Here is a 13852-nt window from a genome sequence, read left to right on the forward strand (position 1 = left end):
ATTCTTGAAACACAAGCCCAAAGATTGTCACTTTCTCCTTAGGCATAACGAAAGGATTTTTTTGAAAAGAAAACAAACAAAAAAATATTACTTTGAAATATGAACAACAACAAGAACATCAATAGAGATCCAGTTTTGGCGAATCACTCCGCGAGCTATGAAGTTGGTCGGAACATCTTTAGGATCGTTTTCCAAAATGGCATTGGCTTAAGCTACTTCGTCTTCTTACCCCGTGATATATTCATGTTCTCTATGATGAGGAAAGTAGAAAGGCACATATGCATCTTTTTCCTCAAGATCGTATTCAGGATCATCACAGTAGGGTTCCCATGCTGAATCATCATCCTCAGTGATGACACTAACTTCTGGCAAAGTGGGATTGATGAACCTTCCATTATGGAAAGTTTCTTTGATTGAATGAACAAATCTTGTTCCTTATGAAATCTTCTTGGAAGTAGGAGAAAAGCCTAAACCCTATCGGTGTTTTTTTTTTAGGAGATCCAAAATTGTTCCCCAACCATCGGTTATACCATCATTTACTAGCCGTTGTGCATCCTTGAATGAAGAGATGGATACTCCTCTCTTGACATCTTTGTAAATAAAAGAAAAGGCTTGGAATTGAGTTCCAACAACTTCTTCAGGTTCAAGATAAGAGAAAGATGATAAGTGACTCACCACCAATGTTTGCTCCCCACAGACTGTCACTAGCTTCCCGTTCTTCATAAATTTAAGCTTCTGATGTAGAGTGGAAGTGACTGGCCCATCTTCATGGATCCAAGGACGACCCAATAAAAAATTATACGTGTCTTTTATGTCCATCACCTGGAATGTTATCTGGAAAGTGTGAGGTCCGATGGTCATAGGAAGGTCGACTTCCCCAATCACTGTTTTTCTGGAACCATCAAAAGCTTTGACAATAATCCCGCTACTCTTCATAGGAGCACCTTGAAAAGAAAGTCTGGAAAGTGCCGACTTCGGCATGACATTGAGAGGCGATCATGTATCCACTTACACACTTGACAAAGAGTCATTCATACAATTGATTGAGATATTTAGTGCCATGTTATGATTTCTTCCTTCTTCGGGGAGCTCTCCATTACTAAAACTCAAGTTGTTACGGGCTATGATGTTAGCAACAATACCATCAAACTGTCCAACCATCACATCATGTTCTACATAGGCTTGTTCTAAGACTTTCTGCAAAGCTTCACAGTGTGCCTCAGAGTTCATCAACAAAGATAACACATATATCTTGGAAGGTGTATGTAGTAATTGTTCCACCATATTAAATTCACTTTTCCTGATGATCTTCAACACCTCATCGTCATCACTTTTCGGATTCATGTTGTCAGATTGGCCGACCGGTTCAAAAGGGATCTCAACATGAGCCTGCTTTCCTACTGCGACATCCTTAGTCCTTTTTGAAAATATACACACACTCCTTGTGACTCTACTTACATCAGCGACGTTAACAATGTAGGGTAGAGGAACATCCTTTCCATTCTTAGTCATTGTAGCATTGTACTTGTAAGGCACGGCTTTATCAGATTGGTAGGGAACTGGGCCCAGTAAGTTAACGACTAGAGGAGTCACAGAAGTCTTCCGACTATCATAAGTAATCTGTATAGGCTCGGAGTCGTTGAACTGAGGAATTATGACATTCACTTCGTTGTCACTATTGACCATATTGACCTGATTATAATCTCTTGCTTGGTAGGCTACAATGTAACCTTGGTCCATTTGATCATGGAGATCCGTTACCACAGTTATGCATCCTTGAGAGTTCCTGGAACAAACCCTGCAAGAGGCGTAGTTATGTGGAGGCACAAAACCATTCTTGCTATATCTGGCATGTTCCTTTACTAAGTTCTCGCCCAACAGCCGTACATCATAGATCCGGAAACTTCCCGGGTAACCATATACCATGTTAACTCAGGCTGAACCGTGTTGCGGTAGAGGATTAACTTGAATATTGTGGTTTATGTCCTTAAATGAAAGGATACCACTCTTGATGAGCCTATGAACATATGACTTTAGACCAAAACAGTTTTCAATGCTATGTCATAGTGCCCCTTGATGGTAAGCACACAATTGATCTGCCTTACCAATAGGGAAAGTCCTTTGGCACGGGTGGTGGAGACCTTGTCTGGACATGATTTTTAGCTAGTAGTGTAGGAAACAATTATGTGTAGGACATTGGGATATGATTAAACTGTGGCCTTTTTTGAATACGATTTTAATTGTTGAATTGAGAGCGAGCCTAATGTGGAGGTTGTTGATGATGTTGGTTTGATGGTTGTTGATGAACATGTTATTGTTGCTGATGCTATTGAGGATACTATTGTTGATGTTGATGCGAGAACTGTGGCTGATAAATTGGCACTACCATTGATGGACTAATGATTGGTGAAACGGATGCAACATGTTGATACTTTCTTCTTTGTCTTCCATATGAAATGACACTAACATACGATTCTTTCTTCTTGGAGAAATTATTGGCGAATTTCTTAACATGACTAGAAACGTCAGTTTCCTTAGTCAAACGTCTCTCTCAGACTGCTTCCTTAAGTCGCATGCCCATGTTTACCATCTCAGTGAATTCACTGGGTGCGCTGGCGATCATGCGGTCAAAGTAGAATGAACTCAGAGTTTTCAAAAAGATTTTAGTTATCTCTTTCTCTTTAAGTGGAGGGAAAATCCGTGCATCCATTTCACACTACCTTTGAGCATATTCCTTGAATCTCTCTTTGTCTTTCTGAGACATGGCCCGGAGTTGATCTCTGTCTGGATCCATATCTACATTATATTTGTATTGACGAACAAAATCTTCACCAAGGTCGTTAAAAGTACGGATCTTCGCGCTGTCCAAGCCTATGTACCACTTAAGAGCGACACTAGTTAAACTGTCTTGAAAGTAGTGGATGAGAAGCTAATGGTTGTCAGTCTGGGTGGACATCTTCCTAGCATACATCACCAAATGACTTTGAGGACATGAATTTTCTTTGGATTTCTCGAAGTCTGGTACTTAGAATTTGGGAGGAATTTGAACATTAGGAACCAAGCAGAGTTCGGAAGCGGTTTTGCCAAAAAGATCCTTACCTCGAAGAGCATTGATTTCCCTTTGCATTTCTAAGAACTGATCTTGAAATCCCTCTAACCTTTAATCTACTCCCACAACTTTGCTTGGAGCAGCGTGATAAATGTTTTCTTCATTATAAGGAGTCGTATGCACCATAGGAGGAGGTTCAAACATCACAACATTCACTACTAGAGCTTTAGTGTTTTGAGGGTGGTATCCAGTTGGATTATAACCGTGAGGCATGCCCCAAGGAAACTGTGTGGCATGTGATATTGTTGGTCATTGACGTACACCACTGGAATGGGCATCGAGATGTTCTCCGAGATTGTTGTTCGTTGCAATGGATCTTGAAAATTGTTCGATGATTGATTCTGAGCATCCACCAAAGTCTCCATCATAGAATTAAGCCTTTCTAAACTGTGTTTCAAGGTGATTACTTCCTCCCTGAACTCTTGATTTTCTTGTTCAAGCTAACTCATCCTTCTCCAGCGATTGGCTCGAGTATTGTACTGGTGATTCAGTTTGACTATTGGAGGGAGAAGACATGTGTAAGTTTCTTGAAATGCAGGAACTTGTGCTTGGATGAAGCATGATATGAAGATGCAAAAGATAAGTTTTAATTTTTAAGAAACTCAATAATTTATTGCAAATATTATAGAGACAAAATTTGGTATAAGGTGAACAAAAACCTCTTTTTATTAAACAATTTGGGGATTACAAAGGATGAAATACAATTTCAACGATCCTAAACAACACAAAAGGAAAACAGCTAAGTGTATGAGTCATACGAAATCTCATTTGTTGAAGGTCTTGCTGCTGGATGATGCTTCCTCTTCTGCCTATTTAGCTTAGCGTTCTCGATCATAAGCTTGTCGATTATTCCCTTCCAAGCACCTGAGGTGGGAGGTATGCTGGAGTACTCATGAAATGGCTGGAATTTAGAGAGAATTAAACCTTCTTGTTCCTCTTGTTTATTCATAACTTGTTGTTCCAGAATCTCAATCAAAACATCCTTCTCCTTTAGGTGCTGTTCCATCTTCATCTTCTTATCATTCAAGACATGGTACTTTCCTTCCCAAGTGTCTCTTTCCAATTTTAACCTAGCCAAAATTTCTTGAAATTCTTCCCTATTTTCAATAGGAATGGTGGATGATGATTTTATAACATAAGGGAATGATGGCTTCTCAGAAGCATATGGCATCTTAAGTTCACTGGCTCTAGCACAAACCCATTGGGTGTAGGGATCAAAAGCAACACAATTATTTCTTCCTAATCGGGATTTTCCTTTCATGTGAATGTTGTGCCAAGCATTTATAATTATATCCTTCAAACTGGAACTCTCTTCTTTGTTGAGTTAAAAGAAACCTGACAACAGAAGGTTATCAGGTTTATCTTCCATAGGATATCCTAACTGGCGTCTGGCAAGGATGAGGTTGTAGTTAATTCCCCTATGTACACCAAGGAGAGGTACATTAGGAAATTCACCACAACTGTCAATAATTACTCCAACGGCATAGGAGGGGTCATACAAATGTATATTCCCTTGATCAATGGACATGAACCTCTAAGACCATATGAACTTCTATGCACAACAAAGAATGGTCCCAACGCCTTTTTAGTCATGTGATGGATAGAATAGTAGGTATCTCCAAGTAATGTGGGTACTGGGTTACCAATTAAGAAGATTCGTACAATATTAACATCCACAGAGTCATTATGTTTGGGAAGAGCACAATTCCATAAATGAGTAGAGCAAAAATGGCTTCAAAGGCATCTCTGCTATCTGATTCTGTAAAGATAAAGGGCTTCTCCATCAGGAATCTAGAGGTTAGACCTAGAATCCCTCCTTTTTTTTAATGAAGTTGGCCTTCACAACAGACGTTTCTAGGTGAAGTTCTTCTGTAATAGTTGCTGGTGTAGGGGTCTTCTTTGAACCACTGAATGGTAATTTGTCAAAGATTGGAAAACCAAACCAATAAGAGTATTCTTCTAGAGTAGGCATAAGCTGGTAGTCTGGAAATGTGAAGCAATGGTAAAGTGGATCATAAAACTGTACCAGGGTGTTCGGAACTCCATCTTCAACCTTGGTCTTCAAGATACCCACAACTCTTCTATACCGAGATCTAAAATCCTATGGACTAACTATCATAGAACCAAGCTTCTCCAACTCTGTTAAGTTAGGACTTTTGAAAGTGTATTTCTTGGTATTCCTCCTTCCAAGTTCCATTTTACCCATCGATATTTGCAAAAGAAAACTATTGAGTTTCTTGGTTTTTGTACCTGTAGAATAAGGTTCTAAAGTGGTCCCCAGAGTCAAAGATCCATCTTTCAGATATTATCGGTTTAACGACTTGCTCGCAGACCAATAATATTCTTAAGAGAAACTCATCTGAGTGTAACATTGCGTAACAATTACCTCAGATCTTACACCTGGGTAATCTCCACACTACATCCTAAAAAGGCTTAGAGAGGTTGAAAGGGTTCTATAGGTCCTCAGTTTCTTAGACTCCCAGGTCGAAGATAATAATGCCATTACGATTTACTCACAACAACAAATATTACCATTAAAGGGGTCTCCACTGAGCGGGGTTATATCATATGTTAATCATGCTTAGGATTACTCCAGACATGTAACTTTGATTATACCACCATCCTGTCTTATTTGTATTCTCTAATCCAGGTTAGGATTTCCTCACCACCTATAGATCTCCATAATGAAACCCAAGCAAACATAGCAAAAAATAATAATAAAAACATATAAACAATTTAGGTATCACCCACTTAATATTCTTTCCCCAGTGTAGTCACCATCTCGGTCACGGTGAAGAATCGGAGATCAAGCTATTGATTAGACTTGACTCATGAATCAAAATTTCACCACTAAACTTTAATTCATCCAAGGGAAGGGGAAAATATTCAAAAATAACCCAATATGTATATGCAAATCTAGAAGATTAAACTTAAGTTAAGCAAAAAGAGGAGGGGGGGGATATTCTAAGGTACGATGGTGTGTTATGAAAAGGGAAGGTATTGACACCCTAATCATCTATAGTAATCTATAGGAACCTTTTAAATATATGTGTTTGTTTTAAAATTGTTTGCTATTTGATTGGGGAGATGAGAAAAAGAACATCTTTTTATTGTTTGATGATTTGGAAAGACATTGAGTCTTATGCCTACGTACCCGTGAAGGATCAAAACCTCGTAGTTCGGGTTCAAAAGTAAGAAAGGATTTATTAGGATTGATTTTATGAGAAAGAGACAAATTGTCATCTTAAGGAGAAAACTCAATTTTTAACCACCACAAACATGTGGAAGATAGATCTTTGCATCAAATTGAAAGAAGGGCTCTCACTTGGATATAGAATCAAGAAGTATGCCACATACCTCTTCCAAATAGAAAAGAATCAATATCAATCTCAACAATGCTATGGGGTAGGAGATTTAAATCTCAACTAGGGATGACTCATGTTTAATCCTTTTATGAAAAGGTTTTAGACATGGAAAAGCCAAAGTGGCAAAAGGTTCTGAATTAAATTTATGTTTTTTTAGGTCTTATGAAAAGACTTTTGAATATTGTCACTACTAAAAAATTATGAATAATGACGGATATTAGATACGGAAATGTTTCCTTCTCAATTAGAGACGGAATTGGAGACAGAAATTTTAAGTTGGAGACGAAAATTAAATTAGACTATATATCGACCACTTTAGAGACGATTATTTCCGTCTCCAAATTATTCCGACTTTGAAATTCGTCTCCAATTAATAATTTTGATTTTATAAAAAAAGTACACGGTCAGAGACGGAATTTAGAGAAAAAATAGTTTCCGTGCGCAAAACAATCTGTCTCTATTTAATTAATTAAATAAATAAGTAATAAAACATTAATAGAGATGGAACTGATCGGTGTCTGAGTTGGTCTGTCTCTATCTTCCCTCTCTAGAAAAAATAAAATAAAATATTTCACTTAGGCGCTCAATTTCCACGAAAACAACAAATTGTTGCGCTCAATTTGCATTTTATTTTATTTCAATTTTTATTATTTTTTAATTATTTATATAGATAAATTCTATCTAACCCATTTTCTTCTCGAAAGAGGAAACAAAAATGGATTCTTCCATCAGTTGTTAATGGTAATCTCCATCTCATTTTTTCTTCGCAACTTTTGATTTCAGCCACAACTTTTGATTTAAGCACTTTTCTTTTAACTGTGTTTCAGTTTCAAATTTCTTCATTTCAATTTCAAATCTGTTCATTTCAATTTCAAATATCTTCTAATCTTCATCTTCAATCCTGACTATTTACTTTTTAATTTAATTTGTTGGTTTTTTGAGGTCTCATACCGTTGTGCTGTTGTGTTGGTGATGACTACGGTGTTTTTTTTTTTGGGTTTTTTGATGAACAATCAAATTTTTTGGGTTTTTTTTTAATGTTGTTCGTTTTGGATCTGATCTACGAACGATGGTTCCAATCATGAAAATTTTACCCTATACCCCTACAATTGTACCCATACCCCTACATTAAAATTTTTTTGACCAAAATACCCTCATATAAATAGGGTATATTTACCGTTTCAATTTTTTTTTACCATTTTCGTTGAAGACTTCCGGAGAAGACAAATTTTTGGCGTTTTGCACTGTATACCGGAACACTTAAGAGTAAGTCTTCCGGTTTGGATATTTGTACACCGGAACACTTCTCTAAAGAGTTCCGGTTTGTTGTCTTTAATGGACACTGAACCGGAAGTCTTTTAGAGAGTCTTCCGGTTTGTATACTTGTATACCGGAACACTTTCTTCAAGACTTCCGGTTTGGTTGATGTATACCGGAACTCTTTAAGAAAGTGTTCCAGAAGGCTTTTTGTTTTTTTTGCTAACCGGAACTCTTCTTGGAAGTGTTCCGGTACGTATTTTTTTTTTTTTTTTTTTTTAATTTTAATTATTTTTTTAACATTATTTTTGCAGTGGTTCGAAGAAGAGGTGCAGATGGCCGGATTCCAGTCCGCACGTTAGACCGGGGTGCATCTTCATCTGCAGTTGCAGCTGAGCCGACTGGATATCCAGGAGGGCCGTACGATACGTCTCTTTTGGTGAAGTACGAGCATCATGTTGCTCGACATATATGGTTCGGTGAGGTAAGTAAACGGGCTATATTTGAAAATGAATAATAGTTGAATATTTTATAATTTGTTTTCTAATATGTGTTTTAATTATTTTTAGGAAAGAGGACCAAAGAAAGAGTTGAAGGTTGCCGGACATGGACTGAAGTTGACTTCTAGGGTTCCATTGGCTCTTCCACCACAGATGGAGAGTTGGGTATCTAGATCCGGTTTAGCTTCACTGCAGAGAACGAGTCTGAACAAGATAGACACAAATCTTGTCTCTGCATTTGTGGAAAGATGGCATCTAGAGACATCTTCATTTCATATGCCGTTTGGTAAAATGAGCATTACTTTAGATGATATCGCATGTCTACTTCACTTGCCCATTAGGGGTATCTTTTGGAGTCCTCAGGATGTGACTGAAGAGCTAGCTGTTGAACTTGCTGTTGACTACCTAGGAGTGTCACAGGGTCAGGCACAGTCACATGTTCGGAGCTGCAGGGGGTCGTATTACAAGTTGGAGTGGTTATATGATATATTCGTACATCATAGGGCTGCTTCCAGCTGGGCATATGCGACTAGAGCATATCTATTGATGTTGGTGGGTTCCACCATATTTGCTGATAAGACATTTACACTTGTAGAGGCACGATACCTCCTCCTGTTTAGGGACTTGGATGGATGTTCAGGATATAGTTGGGGAGCAGCTGCACTAGTTACCCTCTACCGATATCTTGGAGATGCGTCCATGTACAGTTGCAAACAGCTAGGTGGATATCCTACTCTCCTACAGGTATATAATTTAATTTTGTTAATTAAGTGTTGGATTCATTTTATAAAATATTGTAACTTAATTTGTTTTATTTATTATGTTTTTATTTTGTAACAGTGTTGGATTCACGAGTATTTTCCAACTGTTGGAAAAAGAGGGGAGAATTGGAATCCTGCTGGAAACTGTGGTCTTCCCCGAGCGATGAGATGGTCGTATAGACAGGGAGTCCTGAAGGTCGATGATTTACGACCTATTTTGGACGAGCTGACACCTACCGACGTCATCTGGCGACCATTTGAGGATCATAGAGCATGGCGTGTATTTGATGAGATATGTCTTTACAGGGGCTGTTTGAAGTGGGGTGAAACAGTTGTTCCATACTTGCCTGATAGATGTTTACGTCAGTTCGGGTATAGGCAGTATGTTCCATCCCCATCTCTGGATTGTATGATGGCGACGGATATTGATGTTGATTGGATCAGTTACCATCAGAGTGTTGTCGATGTGATCGGTTCATCTTCCGTGGCCACCACTCCATCTGAGGTAGTAGACGGTTATCTGGAGTGGTATTATCGTGTTTCCCATCCACGGTTGGTCCCTCCCCATCGTGACGCTCCTAGAGAGGTACCCGTTCCTGTATATGACGCCGGGCCATCTGATCCTGATTGGGCTCGTGTATCTACATTGATTCGTCGCTATCTGAGACAGGTTAATGCTGAAGAGGAAGATCCACAGTTTTCTGATTTATTTGAAGCTTTGCATATTTCTCGTTCACATTGATTATATGTATTAAGCTTTGAATATAATAGACATAATAATATAGATTTCATGTTTTGATTACATATTTATGTTTTGATTACATAATCATGCTAATAAAGGTGTAAGTAATTGCCAATGTTGCATACGTCCTGCAAATCCTAGCATCCAAGTAGTTGCTATATGAGAACGAAATTTCTTCCAATCTAATGTGACCGATGGCAATGGAAACCCCTCTTTCATGTTAATCTGATAAAGTAAAATAATTAAAAGATTAAGTCATATAACATAAAATATTAACTGAAATAATTAAAATATTTAGACATATAAATACGTACCTGAACCCAATGATTCTGGTTAACAAAACCAATGCAATAAATAGAGACATTTGGTGAATGTGAACTTGTCATCGGAAAGAAAGTGATGCACGGATTGCCTAAATAGACAAGTACAACATTATAACGATTCGCTATCAAGTAACCCATATCTGGTAGACTCATCCATTTTTCAGGTGGCTGTGAACCAAACGATTCTATCATCAAAGATTCTCTCACAGTTGACAACCGATTAGAAAATAACTTGTCATACAAAGTTGACCTATCCTTGTCTATTAATTCCACTTTGGGTACCACTATCACTAATCTTGTGTTTCCCACCTTTATCACAACCAAATATTATTTTGTTACTTCTCCCTCTCTTCCCCGTTTCAGTATCTGAACGACTGATAATAACAGTTACTTTATTGTCGATTCCAACCTTTTTAATCCATCTGATAACCTCTTCTCGTGTACCAAATCTTTCCGTCGTCATAAACGCATCAGTAGTATCTACACATATTTTGGGAAGATTTTCCATTTCTGTAAAAAAAAAAAAAAAATTTTAAAAAAAAAAAAAAATTTGAAAAAAAAACGTACCGGAAGACTTTAGGAAAGACTTCCGGAACACACATAATGCATACCGGAACTCTTTGGAGAAGAGTTCCGGTATGCAAATTTTTTTGAATTTTTTTTTTATATGAACCGGAACTCTTTCCTTAAGTGTTCCCGTTTGTTTTTTTTTGTGTTCCGGAAGTCTTTCCTAAAGTCTTCCGGTTTGGAAAAATACATACCGGAAGTCTTCTCCAAAGAGTTCCGGTGCGAGGGGTGTGAAAGTGTAATTTTTGCAATTTTCAACAGAATGGTAAAAATGAAATGGTAAATTGGTTAAAACCAATTAAAGGTAAAATGAGAATTTTTAAATTTTTGTAGGGGTATGAGATTAATTGTAGGGGTACAAGGTAAAATTTTCTCCAATCATGTCCAAAACAATATCAAAACGAGTAGGCTAAGCTTGTCTTGGATTTCGACAACTTATTGGTCGGTTGACTATGAGTTTTTAATTTTTTGAGTTGTTTAGGTTGATTTTTTCTTTTGTTAGTTAAAGTATTTAATTAATTATTATGTAATTATTATTCCTCAATTAATGATGAAATGATATTGGACCGTTCTTTGAAATTTTTAGGCCTAGAAGAAGGAAGTTGTATGTAATTTGCTGGTAGTGAAATGCTTATTTGCGTTGTTCATGGTAAGTTCCAGTATCTCAGTTTTGGAAATTCTATTTGAATATCAAGTTTTTCTTTAATTTCACTTTTTAGCTTATTATTTTTTTACTGTGATGATTTAGTTAGTTACACACTCCAACTTTTCTTTTAGTTAAATAGCTTTTGGTTAAAAATATTATCTCACAATGTTATATATTGATATGTGGCTAAATCCTTCAAAAATGATTAGAATCAGATGTTAAGGGATGTCCGTCCAAGGATTTTGTGAAGTTTGATTATCGGTAGACATAATTGTCTTTTATAATTGACAACCTATTTATTACGATGATGCTGGAAAAATGAAAGAATATAGTAGTATAAATTGAATGGAACTCAAAAAAGTGTGGTTTAGCAACAAAAGGGAGAACACACCCAACACATAAGTGTTGAAATTATGATGTCATATAACTTGGATCACCTTTTAGTTTGTTTATGTGAAATTATAAGAATAAGTGCATGTGATTACAGTTTACTGAAATTAACATAGTTTACTTGTAATTTTATAGTAGTGTTAAATTGGTTTGAGTTATGGATATGTTCACAAGTGAAATAATGATAATATTTTGTGTATGATTTATGTTCACTAATCAAGTATATATTGTAACAGCGGTATCATGCTCTGAAGGTTTTTTGAAGGAACCGTTCAATATTAAGATTCTCCATAGAGAAAATTTGTGGTAAATATCATTCTCTTTTTCATAATTTATTCTTCCATTTAGATTATTTATGTTTAATATTGTATTTTCAAAGTATGTGGTAAATCTCATTCTCTTTTTCCGAAGTTATTCTTCAATACTATATTTTCTGTGTTATAAATTTGTATTACCGTGCCAAAGTAAAATGAATCGTTCGCTTAATAATAACTCGATTCGGTTCTTTGGATTTTTTTTGAACAACCATAGTCAAAGAACTCATATTGGGATTGTTTAAGGACACAATTCTCATTGAAAATACCATGGGAGGAAAGGAATTTATGCTACTCCTTTATTATACAATCACCTTCATTAAGACATATATAAATATATAATGTTGTCATGATTTTGCTAATTAATTTATATATAAATATATAATGTCTTATGATTTTGTTAATTAATTTATATTTATACTGTGTCATGATAAATGAAAGTTTATTATAATAAAATGATATAGGTTGGGTAGTATATTCACCAATGATGCCTTCTAAGAGTGTATTATAAATAAGAACTTATTATATTTATAACTTCTTTTTGTATACCTCAATTTGTTCTAAGAGTGTTTGTCTTTCGTTTGTTTTGTTTATTATTTTTCCAGAATATTAGTGATGGAAATGATTGGTGCAAAGCAAATGGAAACTCCCCTCAGCAAAGAAAATGTCTGAATGGAAAAGAAGTGTTTTTTCTTCTATTGTAACACATATTTGAATGACTTAAATCACAATGTTGTAGAGGCATATATAAATGGTGCTATTGACATATTACTTAATTTTTTATATCAAAATTTGTGATTTTTTTATGTATGATGTTGAATTGAAAGATGAACAACAATAACACAACATGATTAAAAAAATAGATTTAGAAAAACATAATGCTACACAATACAATAATAATAAAAAAAATTACAGACGGAATTAAAAGTTTCACTCTTCTGTCTCTATAGAGACAGATTTGATAGTTTTCCATTATTATTTTAGAGATGGAATATTTATTATAATCATGAATTTTATCTGTCTCTATCTTGAGACAAATGTACAAATCCGTCTCCAAAGAATTGGTGATCAAATTTTCACCGACTAATGTGTATTCCTCTCTATTTCCGTCTCTAAAATAATTAGAGACTGAATTCTTATAAATTAGTGACGAAATATGTTTGTCTCTAATTACAACTTTTCTAGTAGTGTGTAGTGGTAAATTCATGACCATCAAGCTATGGATAAGCGTAACGTTAATAAAACCAGAGTCGCTACTACGCTTTTATTGTTTCCAAGGGAAAAGGGAAAAGTACGAATAAGGGAAAAGTACGAACAAAACCCAAAGATAAGAAGTTTTCAAATCAAAACTAATAAAATGCCAGAGATTACAAGTAAGGGGGTTGATTACACAAAGGGAAGGTGTTAGCACCCAAAGTGTCCTAGGTACTCCTAGGGAGCCCTTTTTTATGTGTGTATGTGTTTTGGTATAAAAGATATTTGAGAAAAATAGAGTGTGAGGATGAGAAAAGAATTTATTGATTATATTTTTATGTTTGACAAGACCTTCAGACTTGTGCTTACGTACCAACATAACAATGAGGGATCAAAACCTCGTAGTTAATGGTATCAATTTCATAATGAGTGGATTGCTTTTGATCAAAATTTAAATTTAAAAGAGGCACAAAGGGCCTAAAAATAGTTTGAATGAGTGTTAGTTCTTTTTGTCTTTTGAAATTTTAAGTCAATATGGTTAGATTCATTTACAAGTTTGATTTAAGAAAATAGTTTAAAAATGCAATGGCATAAGACCAAAGTTTCTAATTTGTAATAAAGTCTAAGTTTAAAAATCACAAGCAAAGAAGATTTTTGAAAAAGGGGAGAGATTTTGAAATTTTA

General features: G+C 35.8%; 1 protein-coding gene and 1 long non-coding RNA gene across 2 annotated transcripts; both read left to right on the forward strand.

Annotated features, from left to right (window-relative positions):
• Positions 1-8507: 8507 nt before the first annotated feature.
• On the forward strand, positions 8508-9796 carry LOC127122672 (protein MAIN-LIKE 1). The gene is made up of 2 exons (XM_051052973.1): positions 8508-8975; positions 9072-9796. The coding sequence occupies exons 1-2, from the start codon at positions 8508-8510 to the stop codon at positions 9732-9734; spliced, it is 1131 nt and encodes a 376-aa protein (XP_050908930.1). The 3' UTR covers positions 9735-9796.
• A 1897-nt stretch (positions 9797-11693) lies between these two features.
• Positions 11694-12781, forward strand: LOC127118962 (uncharacterized). The gene is made up of 2 exons (XR_007802488.1): positions 11694-11966; positions 12580-12781. It is a non-coding gene; the product is annotated as an uncharacterized LOC127118962 (long non-coding RNA).
• Positions 12782-13852: the final 1071 nt, after the last annotated feature.

Source organism: Lathyrus oleraceus, chromosome 2, assembly GCF_024323335.1.
Source record: "Lathyrus oleraceus cultivar Zhongwan6 chromosome 2, CAAS_Psat_ZW6_1.0, whole genome shotgun sequence".
NCBI lineage: Eukaryota > Viridiplantae > Streptophyta > Magnoliopsida > Fabales > Fabaceae > Lathyrus > Lathyrus oleraceus.

Coding starts and splice junctions, on each gene's coding strand:
- LOC127122672 (XM_051052973.1), top strand. CDS start 8,508: ATGCCGTTTGGTAAAATGAGCATTACTTTAGATGATATCGCATGTCTA. Junction 8,976..9,071: donor GATATCCTACTCTCCTACAG/GTATATAATTTA, acceptor ATTTTGTAACAG/TGTTGGATTCACGAGTATTT.